Source organism: Pseudophryne corroboree, chromosome 12, assembly GCF_028390025.1.
Source record: "Pseudophryne corroboree isolate aPseCor3 chromosome 12, aPseCor3.hap2, whole genome shotgun sequence".
Lineage (NCBI taxonomy): Eukaryota > Metazoa > Chordata > Amphibia > Anura > Myobatrachidae > Pseudophryne > Pseudophryne corroboree.
In genome coordinates, this window is record NC_086455.1 from 87,975,351 (window position 1) to 87,990,482 (window position 15,132).

The following is a 15,132-nucleotide window of genomic DNA, read 5'->3' on the forward strand; positions in this document are numbered from 1 at the left end:
TCTGAGGTAGCGGGCGTTTTTGAGCCCCTGATGGCCTCAGACGCCTGGGCAGGTTGAGATGCCGGCTGTCCCAAAGCTGTTACATCATCGAACCTTTTATGCAAGGAGTTGATACTGTCAGTTAATACCTTCCACATATACATCCACTCTGGTGTCGGCCCCGCAGGGGACGACATCCCACTTATCGGCACCTGCTCCGCCTCCACGTAAGCGTCATCAAACATGTCGACACAGCCGTACCGACACACCGCACACACACAGGGAATGCTCTGACTGAGTACAGGACCCCACCAAGTCCTTTGGGGAGACAGAGTATGCCAGGACACACCAGAGCGCTATAACAGAGGGATTTACACTAAGACAGTGAATTTTCCCCCAATAGCTGCTTATATCACCTTTAGCGCCTAAATTTATGTGCCCCCCCTCTTTTTTACCCTTCTTGTAGTGAATACTGCAGGGGAGAGCCTGGGGAGCGTCCTTCCAGCGGAGCTGTGAAGAGAAAATGGCGCCGGTGTGCTGAGGGAGATAGCCCCGCCCCTTCAGCGGCGGGCTTCTCCCGCTTTTTATATTGTTAATGGCGGGGGTTTTAGCACATATACAGTGTTATACACTGTATTATGTGCTTTTTGTGCCAAAGGTATACTTATTGCTGCCCAGGGCGCGCCCTGCACCCACCAGTGACCGGAGCGTGTGGTGTGCTGTGGGAGCAATGGCGCACAGCTGCAGTGCTGTGCGCTACCTTATTGAAGACCGGAGTCTTCAGCCGCCGATTTTCTTCTGGTTCTTCAGTCTTCTGGCTCTGCAAGGGGGACGGCGGCGCGGCTCCGGGAACGGACGATCGAGGTCGGGCCCTGTGTTCGATTCCTCTGGAGCTAATGGTGTCCAGTAGCCTTAGAAGCACAAGCTAGCTGCAAGCAGGTAGGTTTGCTTCTCTCCCCTCAGTCCCTCGTAGCAGTGAGTCTGTTGCCAGCAGATCTCACTGAAAATAAAAAACCTAACAAATACTTTCTTTTTCTAGTAAGCTCAGGAGAGCCCACTAGGTGCATCCAGCTCTGGCCGGGCACAGATTCTAACTGAGGTCTGGAGGAGGGGCATAGAGGGAGGAGCCAGTGCACACCTGATATAGTACCTAATCTTTCTTTTAAGAGTGCCCAGTCTCCTGCGGAGCCCGTCTATTCCCCATGGTCCTTACGGAGTACCCAGCATCTACTAGGACGTCAGAGAAATTAAGGTGTTGCAGTAATGCAAGACTGGTGCTGACCACTGATTTCTTGGTTACATAATTTTTCATTAAAGAAGATCTGTAGCAGGTCCTCTGGTATTCTTTTACTCTACTACATGGTACCTTCCACAAGCCTATACAGCAGCAGAGCACCGGCAGAGGATGTATAATGCCTATTATGGATGCCAAATTTTACATACAACTGTATGAACTAAAAATGTGAAGCATAACATATACCTAAAATATAACGATCTTAATGGGGAGATTGTTTCATGTAAATGATTATTTTTCATTTACATGGAAATGTTTGTACTTTTCTATCAAGAAACATAAGTGCTTAAGGCGCCCAAACACTAGAGGATATTATGAGCGATTTAGCCATTTCCGATGGATCAGAACTACAAATCTTTCATAATAGCACAGATCGTTCAGTGTCTGAACGATAAAGATCACGATGTGCGGTCCTGCTGGTCGGAGATTCTGATCTTCCCTGCTGCAGGGAAGATCTGAAACTATTGTCAACAACAGCATGCTCCTGGATGTAGCCACTACCAGATCTTAAGATATATCTTTAAGATAAACCATGTGTATTGTACTATATTGTTTGTCCAGGACTGCCGGTGAGCTGCCGGAGTTCAAGGGGAAATCGTTAACGAGAAATCATCATTTACAGGTCGTCTAGTGTATTGGCACCTTAACATTACCAGGTATTCAATTAATCTTAAATACCTCTTTTGGATGCAGGAATTAAAGAGTAAGGGAGAGGCACTGGTTCTAAAAAAACAAAATAATTTGGTAGTGCTCGCAAACATTGCTCACTCTGAGAAACCAAATCCTTGTAATCGGGAGCCCACAAAGAAAAAAACGTAAGCTAAATAATTACATTTTTCACTGTACAACGAGACATTTTTCAGTCTTTATTGTTAAATAAAAACTTTTTGTGAACCAAAAACGTGATACAATACATGTGCCTTTTTGTTCTTCATTCATGCTTTAGAAAGGAAACAGAAAACAAGAAGAATTTAAGCACCTCCATGATGAATTAAGAACAAAGACTGGACCAAAAAAAAAAAAAAAGTTTGCTACAGAACCAGAATCTAAGGTATAGAAATTCAGCAATATTTGAAATATCAAATCAGCAAGGGGTTTCCATTTCTGTTCATTTTGGATAGCCAAAAGACATTAATATTACTACTAAGAAGCAATTTCAATATTACCAACTGTGACTTTAAAAGGTACCTTATTAAATGCATCAGTTAATACAATTTAAAAATATATTTTCACAATATAAATTTTTTCCAAATAATCCTCAAAGGGGGGAATTCAATTGTTTTGTGGGGGCCCATCTGAGCAGCTAAATTGACACCCCCCCCATGGGACGCTAAGTGGCTAAACCCGTCTAAAGTACTGCTTTAAGCACAGAAACTCTGGTTTGGGCCCCCAAAGTGCTAACTTATCACACTTTTCAGCTCGAACCTGAGGAGGTTGCAAACTGAAATGTGCACACCTGTGGCTATTCGCACCTGGAGCAACAATTGAATTGCTCCATCGGGCGCCATCCAGTGGCAGCCACAAGGAAAAAAACAACTGAATTCCCCCCCAAAAGTATTTTAGGTTTTGCGTTATTTCAAAAGGAAGAAATTCAAAACCGAACATACATGGGGGATAATATTAAACAAATTCATAAAGTACATTGCACATGATAAAAAAATAAACACAAAACCAGTAAGTTTAACCAATGAAGAGTGAATGGGAACAGTTCGCCTAGTGAAGGAGGATACGATCACACAGTCAAATTAGGTTTCAAATAACCTATAATCATTAACATGCTGTATATCTGAAAACACAAATACTATTTAAATCACTAGCTTGCCCTTTAAAGTGAACTGGTGAAGTGATTTTCCCCCCTACCCCAAGGATAACATGTCTTACAGAAGGCACAGTTCAAGCTAAGACACTTGCTTGAATGTCCTTTAAAATATTATAAAAATTGTAAAGTGGTTTAGTTATTATTTTATCTTTTAAAGAAAGGCAGATGGGGCATGCTTCCTGAACACTGACGTCTACTTTACACTTAAGCTTTTAGTATGCAATAACTTACCAAAAGGGCATAATGGCAATCTTTAAAAATTTAGACGAGAAAGTACTCCTTAATAATAATGGTGTTTGTTTGTCAAATCAAGCTTTATTGATAAAATGGAATTCAGAACTCTCTGTAGCAGCAACAGACCCAGCCAGTGTAGTTATTTAAAAAAAAAAAAAAAAAAATGAAACACACACAAATTATTTACTTGTGAAAGGATTCAAGCGTCTAAATCATCAGTACATATTTGTTCATAAAAGACTGCGCTTTCAGTCAAATATTCATATCAAAATGGAGGAATATTCTTTAATCAAGAACGGTCAATTCGAAAATCATAGTTGACAGAATCATCCTGAAAAATACTGTACACTGAAGATACAATCCTTACAATTTCATAGCGACCCCAGAGCTGGTTATGTTGCTGCTTTTTGTCCAATCTAAAACCACCACATGAACAAATAGGGTTAGAGTACTGGTTGCATCACATAACAAGCTAGACTTCCTATAACCTTTAGAGAAATTTCCAGTCCATAATTAAATATGACAAATTTGTACAAGGAAAATTGCACTTTACAAAAAGGAAAAATAATAATCATACAACAGAATTTGCTGGAGTCTGATTTACAACATGTATTGTTTGAAGGTACTTTAAACAGAAATTAAAATTTTACCAAACCCCCCCCCCAAAAAAAACAAATTAAAAAAAAAAAAAAAAAAAAAGTGTGTAAAGAGTATTAGGAAAACAGTACGATACTCGCGGGGCCATTTGTACTGGTGGGAATTTTATTTTTCACCAAGCTCACCCACATCAATTTCCCTTCTTTAAATGAAAAAGGTTGAGGATGGACGCTAAGAAGGATCACCGAGGTTGGGCTGTATGTTCACTGAAGATGGATGTAAACTCCATTGCTAAATGGATACATTTACCACATGTCGTCAGTTGATGCAGAATCCTTTAAGAGAGAATGAGAACGGGGGAGAGAATAAAAATAGAAATCTCAGTTTAAGGTTCACTTAAAATGGATTTATATGAAGGAGTCATAATTACCCATCACAAGTTCAATACAAATGAAATACAGAAAAGCCAGTTATGTATTATTACACTCAGATTTTCTACTGGAGGATTTAGTGATTGTGCCACAACTGTTTCAGGTATCCAATTCTAATTACATTCCCAACACTGTATGCCAGGGGTATTCAAAATGCAGTGCTCCAGCTGCTGTGGAACTACATATCCTGGCATGCCCTGCCACAGTTTTAACATGCCCCAAAAGCCAAACTGTAGCAGGGCATGCTGGGATGTGCTGTTCCAGAGCTGCTGAGGGCCAGATGTTGAATACTGCTGTACAGTGCATCCGGAAAGTATTCACAGCGCTTCACTTTTTCCACATTTTGTTGAGTTACAGCCTCATTACAAAATGGAATAAATCCATATTTTCCCTCAAAATTTTACACACAATACCCCATAATGACGTCAAATTAATAAGAAAAAACAGAGGAAGGCCAATTAAGGCTGAAACGCGTTGGAGAAACAGGACACGGATTAACAGACCATCTGCAAAGAACCGCTGACAGCCTCCACCGCTTTCTGCTCCCCCAGTCTCCTTCACTGGCTAGTGAAGTGGAGCCGCCGTCAGCGCTGCAGCACGCCGGGGACTGAACACCCACACCAGGTTAACAGTACCCGGAAGTGCCGCAGCCACCGGTGGTCTCGTTGTCCCGGAGGCTCACTCATCAGTGTGCAGGCTTGCACACAGAAGATTTACACCCGCCTGGGACCGGGAAGGAAGGAAGCGCAGCAGGGGACGGCAGACGAGGACGATCAGAAGAAGAAGGGTAAGTATATGTACCTGAGGGTTACGGGACGCCGCACCCCCAGAACATATATCCCCCACCACATATTTGCATTGTCTATTCAAACATTTGCTGCGGTCAGCAGTACCAAGGACTGCTCTGTTCAGGGCGCAATACCATCTTTAAAGTACATTTATTTGCGATCAGCATTTGAACTCATACTTTGTTAACCGGATCATTTAGGTGCAGTAATTTTGCTGGACTATAGTAGTGATTAGAGACTTATAAAGGGATTTTATATGGGAATAATTCACGCCATTTGCATGGACAGAATTAACCTCTAATTGTTACAAGATAACTTACAGCATTAACAAGTTGCCTGGGAAGAGCACTGTGACTCCTCATTAAAAGTTTATTTGGTACCTAGATTTGTGGTTTACTTGTTTGACATAAATTGACGAAACATATGGTTCCCATCTGCAACACATTAAAATTAAGACTACATATACACAGTTAACACTGACATCCTTTACGGTCAGATATCAGGGGCTGAGCGCAGTGTTTCACATACTCTGTAATTTACCTAGTAGGACAGATCACCTACAAACATTAGCAGCTCGCCAAGTTCACTAGATAGCATTGCCTCAGTGCGCAGGTGGTAACTCTCTAAAATTGTAAATGGAAGAAGTTTGCAACCACCAGGACTCTTCCTAGAGCTGGCCAGCCATCTAAACTGAGCGATTGGGTAAGAAGGGCCCTAGTCAGTGAGGTGACCAAGAACCCGATGGTCACTGTCAGAGCTACAGCATTCCTCTGTGGAGAGAGGAGAACCTTTCAGAAGGACAACCATCTCTGCAGCAAGCCACCAATCAGGCCTATATAGTAGAGTGATCAGACGAAAGCCACTCCTTAGTAAAAAGCACATGGCAGCCCGACTGGAGTTTGCCAAAATGCACCTGAAGGACTCTCAGACCATGAGAAACAAAAAATTCTCTGGTCTGATGAGACAAAGATTGAACTCTTTGGCGTGAATGCCAGGCGTCATGTTTGGAGGAAACCATGCACCGCTTATCACCAGGCCAATACCATCCCTACAGTGAAGCATGGTGGTGGCAGCATCATGCTGTGGGGATGTATTTCAGCGGCAGGAACTGGGAGACTAGCCAGGATAGAGGGAAAGAGGAATGCAGCAATGTACAGAGACATCCTGGATGAAAACCTGCTCCAGAGCGCTCTTGACCTCAGACTGGGGAGACTGTTCATCTTTCAGCAGGACAGCGACCCTAAGCTCACAGCCAAAATATCAAAGGAGTGGCTTCAATACAACTCTATGAATGTCCTTGAGGGGTCCAGCCAGAGCCCAGACTTGAATCCAATTGAAGATTTCTGGAGAGATCTGAAAATGGCTGTGCACAGTCGCTTACCACCCAACCTGACGGAGATTGAGAGGTGCTCCAGAGAGAAATGGGGGCGAAACTGCCAAAAGATTGGTGTGTCAAGCTTGTGACATATTCAAAAAGACTTGAAGCTATAATTGCTGCCAAAGGTGCATCAGGGTATTGAGCAAAGGCTGTGAATACTTATGTAGATGTGATCTTAGTTTTTAATTTTTAATAAATTTGCAAACGTCATTATGGTGTATTGTGTGTAAAATTTTGGAGGGGAAAAAATAGGATTTTGTTTACCTACAGGTAAAAGCTTTTCTCGTAGTCCGTAGAGGATGCTGGGGTCCATATTAGTACCATGGGGTATAGACGGGTCCACCAGGAGCCATTGGCACTTTAAGAGTTTAATAGTGTGGGCTAGCTCCTCCCTCTATGCCCCTCCTACTAGACTCAGTCTAGAAACTGTGCGCGAGGAGACGACATACTCCCGAGAGAAGGAATTACACAGAGAGAAATTCACAGAGAATTACACAGAGAGATTCATACCAGCTCACACAATAGGCAAATCCGGCTAACATGCCGGAAAAACTCAGTAACAGCTGAAACAGTAACTAACGAAGAACTGGGTCTGGGACTCAGGGTCGACAGCACAAAGGTCGACACACTTTAGGTCGACGCCAATTGGTCGACACACATTAGGTCGACAGGGTCAAAAGGTCGACAGGGTCAAAAGGTCGACAACAACAAGGTCGACATGGAAAAAGGTCGACATGAGTTTTTTATGTTTTTTTGGTGTCGTTTTCTTCGTAGAGTGACCGGGAACCCGAATTAGTGCACCGCGTCCCCTCGCATGGCTCGCTTCGCTCGCCATGCTTCGGGCATGGTGCCTTCGCTCCGCTCCGCTTCGCTCGGCACACTTTACCGTTCCAATCGTAGTCCACGTGGATCGTTAAGTATGAAAAGGTTCAAAAAAAGAAAAAAATCGTGAAAAACTCATGTCGACCTTTTTCCATGTCGACCTTGTTCCTGTCGACCTTTTGACCCTGTCGACCTTTTGACCCTGTCGACCTAATGTGTGTCGACCAATTGGCGTCGACCTAAAGTGTGTCGACCTTTGTGCTGTCGACCTGGAGTCCGGATACCCGAAGAACTTACCTAGGAACCAGGCAGTACTGAACTATAAACCAATGCAGGAAAACGCAGCGCTGGCCGGGTGCCCAGCATCCTCTACGGACTACGAGAAAAGGATTTACCTGTAGGTAACCAAAATCCTATTTTCTCTTACGTCCTAGAGGATGGAGGGGTCCAAATTAATACCATGGGGATGTACCAAATAGGGAGGCCAATCCCGGGATTCCCGGGATTGCAGTAGGAATCAGTGAAGAAGGGTGTAGGGAGCAGCGCTGGAGGGTAGGTAGCGGTGCGGGAGGGTGTAGGTAGCAGTGCGGGAGGGTGTAGGTAGCAGTGCGGGAGGGTGTAGGTAGCGGTGCGGGAGGGTGTAGGTAGCGGTGCGGGAGGGTGTAGGTAGCGGGGAGGGTTGGTAGCGGTAGGGAGGCTGTTAGCACTGCACGGAGGGAGGGTGGGTGTAAGTAATACCACTTACTATTAGGTGGGCGCCAGCCATGGACACACTGAACGAGGCGGCATTTCAAATGAAGCGCCGGCCGTCAGCCAACCAGAGCTGGCGGCCGCAGCAGTCGCTCCTGATTGGCTGCCGCTGCTGCGGCAGCTTCCCTGATTGGCTGTCGGTCCGCCAGCTCTGATTGGCTGGCGGACGGCGCCACATTTGAAGTGCCGCCGCGTTCAGCGTTTGTCTATGGCTGCCGCCCGCCTAATTGTAAGTAGTATTACTTACACACACTCCCTCCCGCACATGCGCAGTGTAATCCAGTGATTGGATGCTCCAATCCCGGGATTCAAATCCAGGCATTTTTGGGCCCAAATCCCAGGATCCCGCCGATCCCGGGATTGGCCTCCCTAGTACCAAAGCTCCCAGTACGGGAGGGAGAGCACGGAGACTCCTGCAACACTGCTTGACCAAACTTGAGGTCATCAGAGGCCAAAGTATCGAACTTGTAAAACTTGGCAAACGTGTTCGACCCAGACCAAGTAGCTGCTCTGCAAAGTTGTACAGCCGAGACACTCCTGGGCAGCCACCCAGGAAGAGCCCACTTTACGAGTAGAATGGGCCTTTACAGATCTTGGACACGGCAATCCTGCCGTGGAATAAGGATGCTGGATGGTGAACCTGATCCAGCGTGAAAATCGACAGCTTAGAAGCAGGACACCCAATTTTCTTGGGATCATAGAGGACAAACAGTCACTTTTTCTATCACGAGCTGTCCTCTTCACATAAATCTTCAAAACCCTCACAACATCCAATGCCTTTGAAGCAATTGAGGAGTCAGTCGACACTGGCACCACAATAGGTTGGTTGATATGGAAAGACGATACAACCTTAGGCAGGAACTTTGGACGAGTCGTAATCTCCGCCCTGTCTTCATGGAATATCAGATAGGTACTTTTACAAGATAAAGCCCTCAATTCCGACACGCGTCGTGCAGAAGCCAAGGCCAACAAAGTGACCGCCTTCCAAATGAGAAACTTGATATCAGCCTCCTGTAGAGGCTCAAACCAAGCTGATTGCAGGAACTGCAACACCACATCAAGATCCTAGGGTGCCGCTGGCGCCACAAAGGGAGGCTGGATGTGCAGAACCCCTTTCAAAAAGGTCTGAACCTCAGAGAGGACAGCCAATTGTTTTTGGAAAAAGATGGACAAAGTAGAGATCTGGACCTTGATGGAGCCCAATCTCAGTCCCAGATCCACACCTGCTTGCAGGAAAAGGAGAAAACGTCCAAGTTGAAACTCCACCGCAGGAAATTTCTTGGACTCACACCAAGAAACATATTTTCTCCAAATGCGATGGGAATGTTTAGACGTTACCCCCTTCCTAGCCTGTATCAGGGTAGAAATGACCTCACTTGGGATACCCTTCCGAGCTAAGATCTGGCGTTCAACCGCCATGCTGTCAAACATAGCCGTGGTAAGTCTTGATAAGCGAACGGCCCCTGCAGAAGCAGATCCTTCTGAAGAGGTAAAGGCCTTGGATATTCCAGCAGAAGATCCAGAAGAGCCGCATACCAAGCCCTCCATGGCCAGTCTGGAGCTATGAGGATTGCCAAAACCTTTGTTCTTCTTACCAGTTGAAGAACTTTTAGTATCAGAGGAAGTGGAGGGAACACATACAAATGACATGAACACCCACGGTGTTACCAGTGCGTCCACCGCCACTGCCTGTGGGTCTCTCGTCCTGGAACAGTACCTCCGCAGCTTCTTGTTGAGGCGGGAGGCCATCATGTCTATGCGAGGAACCCCCCACCAACCGGTTACTTCCTCGAACACCTCCGGATGGAGGCCCAACTCTCCTCGATGGAGATAGTGTCTGCTGAGGAAGTCTGCTTCCCAGTTGTCTACACCCGGAATGAAGATTGCCGACATCGCCACCGTGTGCCTTTCTGGCCAGGGGAGAATTCTTGACACCTCTGACATGACAGCCCTGCTCTTCATTCCGCCTTGTCGGTTTATGTAGGACACTGTGGTCACGTTGTCCGACGGCACCTGAACAGCCCCATCCCGTAGAAGGTGAGCTGCTTGCAGAAGGCCGTTGTATACGGCTCTTAGTTCCAGAATGTTTATCAGGAGAAGGGATTCCTGATCCGACCACCTTCCTTGGAAGGTTTCCCCCAGAGCGACTGCTCCCAACCTCTTAGACTTGCATCCGTGGTTAGAAGGATCCAGTCTTGAACTCCGAACCTTCGGCCTTTCAGAAGGTGTGGTAGTCGTAGCCACCAGAGGCGCAAAATATACCGTTATGGTAAGAACTTACAGTTGATAACGGTATTTCTCCTATGTCCACAGGTATCCACAGGATAACATTGGGATATGCCGGAGCGACAGCGGAAATGGCACCAAACTGTCACGAGCTTTCTGGCCTCCCAGGATGCATCGGGGCTTCTCCATATAATCCCGCCCACTGACTCAGTCAAATCAGTTCTTTCCACAGCAATTTAGGCAAGAGCAACAGGTAGAAACCTATTCAGGCGATAAGAACACACATGCACACCCTTCCATACAAGAGGGTAAAGGTTTAGTGATTGTACAGATCCTCAAATCAGGTGCGTCAGGGTGGGACCCCTGTGGATATAGGAGAAATCTCGTTATCAACTGTAAGTTCTTACCATAACGGTCTATTTCTCCAGCTGGGTCCACAGGTTATCCACAGGATAATATTGGGATTCCCAAAGCCAGTTTTAGTGGTGGGGAAGCTCCTGATTAGACAGGAGAACCTATCGCCCGAATTCAGCGTCATGAGAGGCAAAAGTATCCATGGCATAATGTCTAATGAATGTGCTAATGGAAGACCATGTGGCTGCCTTACAAATCTGTTCTGCTGAAGCACCATGTTGTGCTGCCCATGAAGGACCTACCTTACGTGTAGACTGAGCAGAGACATTAGCCGGAGTAGGGAGATCAGCACGAGAATAAGATTATGAAATTACCATTCGGAGCCATATTGCCAGCGTCTAGCAGGCCATCCTCTTCTATGAAATCCATAGAGGATGAAGAGAGAATCTGTCTTTCTGATGGCACTAGTACGATCTACATAGATTCTTAACGCCCGGACCACGTCCAGCGACGCGTCTCCCGCAGAAAGTCCCGATACCTGAAAAGCTGGGACTACAATCTCCTCGTTAAGGTGAAGCTTTGAAACCACCTTAAGAAGATAAGGCAGTTCTCAGAACTAGATCTAGTTATCTGGAAAAAAACTTAGAAAAGGAGACTTACACGACAGTGCTCCTAAATCTGACACTCTTCTAGCTGACTCCATTGCCAGTAGAAAGAGCACTTTAGCCGTCAACTATTTAAGATCTGCTCTCTTAAGTGGTTCAAACGGAGGTCCCTGAAGGATTTTAAGAACCAGATTCAAATCCCAGGGAGCTGCAGGAGGAACAAATGGAGGTTGAATGTGTACAACTCCCTGAAAGTACGCACATCCTGTAAGTCAGCAACCTTTCTCTGAAACCATACAGTTAACGCTGATACTTGAACTCTCAAGGAAGCTACTTTCAACCCCTTATCCAATTCTGCTTGAAGAAAATCCAAAATCCTGGATACTTTAAAAGATCTTGGATTCAAACTTTTTTCACTACACCAATGAATATAGGCTTGCCATATTCGGTGATAAATACGAGCTGAAGAAGGTTTTCTTGCACTAAGCATAGTCTGAATTACTTGTTTTAAAAATCCTCTAGCTTCTAGGATAGAGGTTTCAACAGCCACGCCGTCAAAGACAGACGTTCCAGATGGCTGTGATAACAAGAACCCTGCATTAGCAGATCTTGACGTTGAGGGAGCAGTATTGGTGCTTCCATGGACATCCTTAGTAGATCTGTGTACCAATGCCTTCTGGGCCAAGCTGGAGCTATTAGAATTATGACTCCCTTTGCTTGCTTTATTTTCCTCACTACTCTGGGAAACAGAGATTGGAGGAAACGGATATGCCAGATGAAATTTCCATTTTACTGACAGTGCGTCTACAAGGATCGCTCCGGGATCTTTTGTTCTTGATCCGTACATTGGAACTTTGTTGTTCAGACGTGACGCCATGAGATCTATCTCTGGCAGACCCCATCTGTTCACTATAGTCTGAAACACTTCTGGGTGTAATGCCCATTCGGTTTCCTGAATGGCGTGTCGACTGAGAAAATCCGCTTCCCAGTTCAGTACACCTGGAACAAACACTGCTGACAATGCTGGAAGATGGAGCTCTGCCCACCTTAGTATGCGAGTTACTTCCTCCATCAATCTTTTGCTGTGAGTTCCTCCCTGATGATTGAGGTCTGCTACCGCTGTTGCATTGTCTGAGCAGATCTTGACTGGTCTTCCTTGCAGACTGTCCTTTGCCTGAACTAGAGCCATATATATGGCCCTTATTTCAACAGATTTATTGGCAGGCGACTTTCCCTTATGGTCCATTTTCCCTGGAACCAAAAACTTTAGAGTACCGCCCCCCAGCCCTGAAGACTGGCATCTGTTGTCAGGACTTGCCATTCTTTTATCCAAAAGGGTCTCTCCTTGTTTAAATGGTCCCTCTGTAGCCACCAAGCTAGAGACCTTCTTACGTTTACCGGAAACTTTATCATCTGTCTTTTTATTGTCTGATGATTTCCGTTCCATCTGGTCAGAATGAGGTGCTGTAGAGGTATGGAGTGGAATTGTGCATATTCCACCATGTCGAAGGTTGACACCATTAGACCCAACAGTCGCATTGCTGCATGGACTGACATTGTCTGAGTGTGCCACAACTCCTGAATCATGACCTGCACCTTGGCTATCTTTTTCTCTGTAGACCTGAATCCAATATGGCCCCCAAATGAACCATCCGTTGTGACGGATTCAGAGACGACTTTTCCCAGTTTATGAGCCACCCGTGTCTTTGTAGACAAACTACCGTCTGTTGAAGATGGCTCAAAAGCAATTCCTGCGAATGTGCTAGGATTAAAAGTTTGTCGAGGTATGGAAATATTCTTATCCCCTGCTTGCGGAGATAAGCTGCCATAACCACCATCATTTTGGTAAACACCCTGGGTGCTGTTGCTAGCCCAAAGGGCAAGGCTTGGAACTGAAAATGTTGCTGGAGGATGGCAAACCTGAGGTAACATTGATGAGACCGTGCTATAGGCACATGCAGGTAAGCATCCTGTATATCCAGAGATACCATGTAATCTCCCAGTTCCATAGCCAACACTATGTAGCGTAACGTCTCCATGTGAAACCTTGGAATCCAAATGTATTTGTTTAACATTTTGAGATTGAGAATTGGTCGAAATTACCCATTTGGCTTCTGAATCAAAAATAGATTGGAGTAAAAACCCTGTCCCCATTGAGACGGGGGTACTGGGATAATCACACCAGACTAAAGCAATTTCTGAACTGCTTCTTGCAGGGCGTTGGCCTTCGACTTTATACGAGACGGACTGGTTCAAAAAAAAAAACCTTTGAGGAGGCTGCCTCATGAAGGGGAAACCATAACCGAGAGATACCACCTTCTGCACCCAAGCATCTGTCGTCGACTGTTGCCATATGTGTGCAAATTGAAGGAGTCGGCCCCCAACCCTGGAATCCTCCAGGCAGAGGCCCGTACCCTCAGACTGATGGCTTCTGTTCAGGCTTGGAAGCTGGCTTTCTACTAGCCCATTGCTTCCTACCCCTGGCTGATCTATTGAACTGGGGTTGCTTAGACTCCTCTTTAGCTTTTGCTTTGCCATCGAAACGGACGGAATTTTGAACCCCTAGTCTTAGGATTATAACTAGCCGGAAATCTGACTTTTTTGGATTCAGCTTCCGATTCTAGAATATCTGACAATTGTTTCCCAAACAATACATTACCAGTGAAAGGCAATGCTTCCAGAGCTTTCTTGGATTCTGCATCTGCTTTCCAAGTACGTAGCCAAACTGCTCTACGAGCAGCTACTGTCAAGGCTGATGCTTTAGAAGCAATCGTACCCATATCAATTGCTGCTTCTTCCAAATATTGGGCAGCTGGTCTTATACGGCCTAGATGATACCCCTGCTCCCTATTAGGAGGAAAGAGGCCATTCTCTAGTTCCTCCACCCATTCTCCCATTGCCTTTGCCATCCAGGCTGAAGCCATAGCAGGCCTTACCACCGCTCCCGAAAGAGAAAATATATTTTTCAAGAAGCTATCTACCCTTCTGTCTGTGACATCATTAAATGAGGTAGATGACAATGGCAAAGCAGATTTATGCACATGTCGCAGTACATGTGCATCTACTTTAGGAGGAACTTCTCTTTTTGAACAATCCGCAGCTGGAAATGGATAATAAGAATCCCATTTTTTCGGAAACTTATATTTTTTTACTGGGCGTAGCCCAGGGTTCTTCCATCATTTCCATCAGATCCTCTGACCCTGGGAATTCAGTTTTAACGGCTTTTATTCATTTAAACACAGGTGCTTTAGATTTTGACACTGTTTTGGCTGATTCCTCCAATGAGAGAACAGCCTTCATTGCGTCAATAAGTTCAGCTACATCCTCTGAGCTGAAACTCTGCGACTGATCATCATACGGAGTATTTGAATATACTGTATCATCATCTGTTATATCATCTTGTGTAGTCTGCAACATACACATATCTATATTAGTCTTACCTGTACCTTGGTTACTAGCCTGGTTACTTGTAGAAGCTACTGGAACCAAAACCATAAAGGCGGGAGCTGCATGTATGGGTTAATAGTGTAAATTATTCCCTGGGGTGAAACTGCAGGAGTTCATCTGTCCGCTATTGAAGACAGTCTGCGCGAACATACTCCATGGTGGCTCTGATGGTTGTTGAACCAAATCCTGCTTTTTACTTTGCCGATAAGCAAAACAGTTTGCACATAACCCCTCATAAGTGACCAACTGGCCTATTCCAATTAACCCTGTTTTACAAGATAAACATGTTGTTAAGGATGTAGGAGTGCCTGTTAAGTTCTCGTCACTTTTGTTGCTCACAGACATAGTAATATTCTGTTATTATAACTACACAATTTGTGACTGAAAATAACCTATATATAAATATAT

General features: G+C 45.2%; 1 protein-coding gene across 2 annotated transcripts in view; it reads right to left on the reverse strand.

The window, feature by feature from the left end:
- Positions 1 to 3,387: 3,387 nt before the first annotated feature.
- The window catches only part of PPM1A (protein phosphatase, Mg2+/Mn2+ dependent 1A), a 280,963-nt gene continuing 269,218 nt past the window's right edge, over positions 3,388 to 15,132 (reverse strand). For both annotated transcript variants that reach the window (XM_063947751.1, XM_063947750.1), the window contains one exon: positions 3,388 to 4,258. Coding sequence is in view for 1 of the 2 variants with exons in the window: in XM_063947750.1 (XP_063803820.1) it covers positions 4,229 to 4,258 (30 nt within the window). In the remaining variant the exon portion in view is untranslated. The remainder of the gene's footprint in view (positions 4,259 to 15,132) is intronic.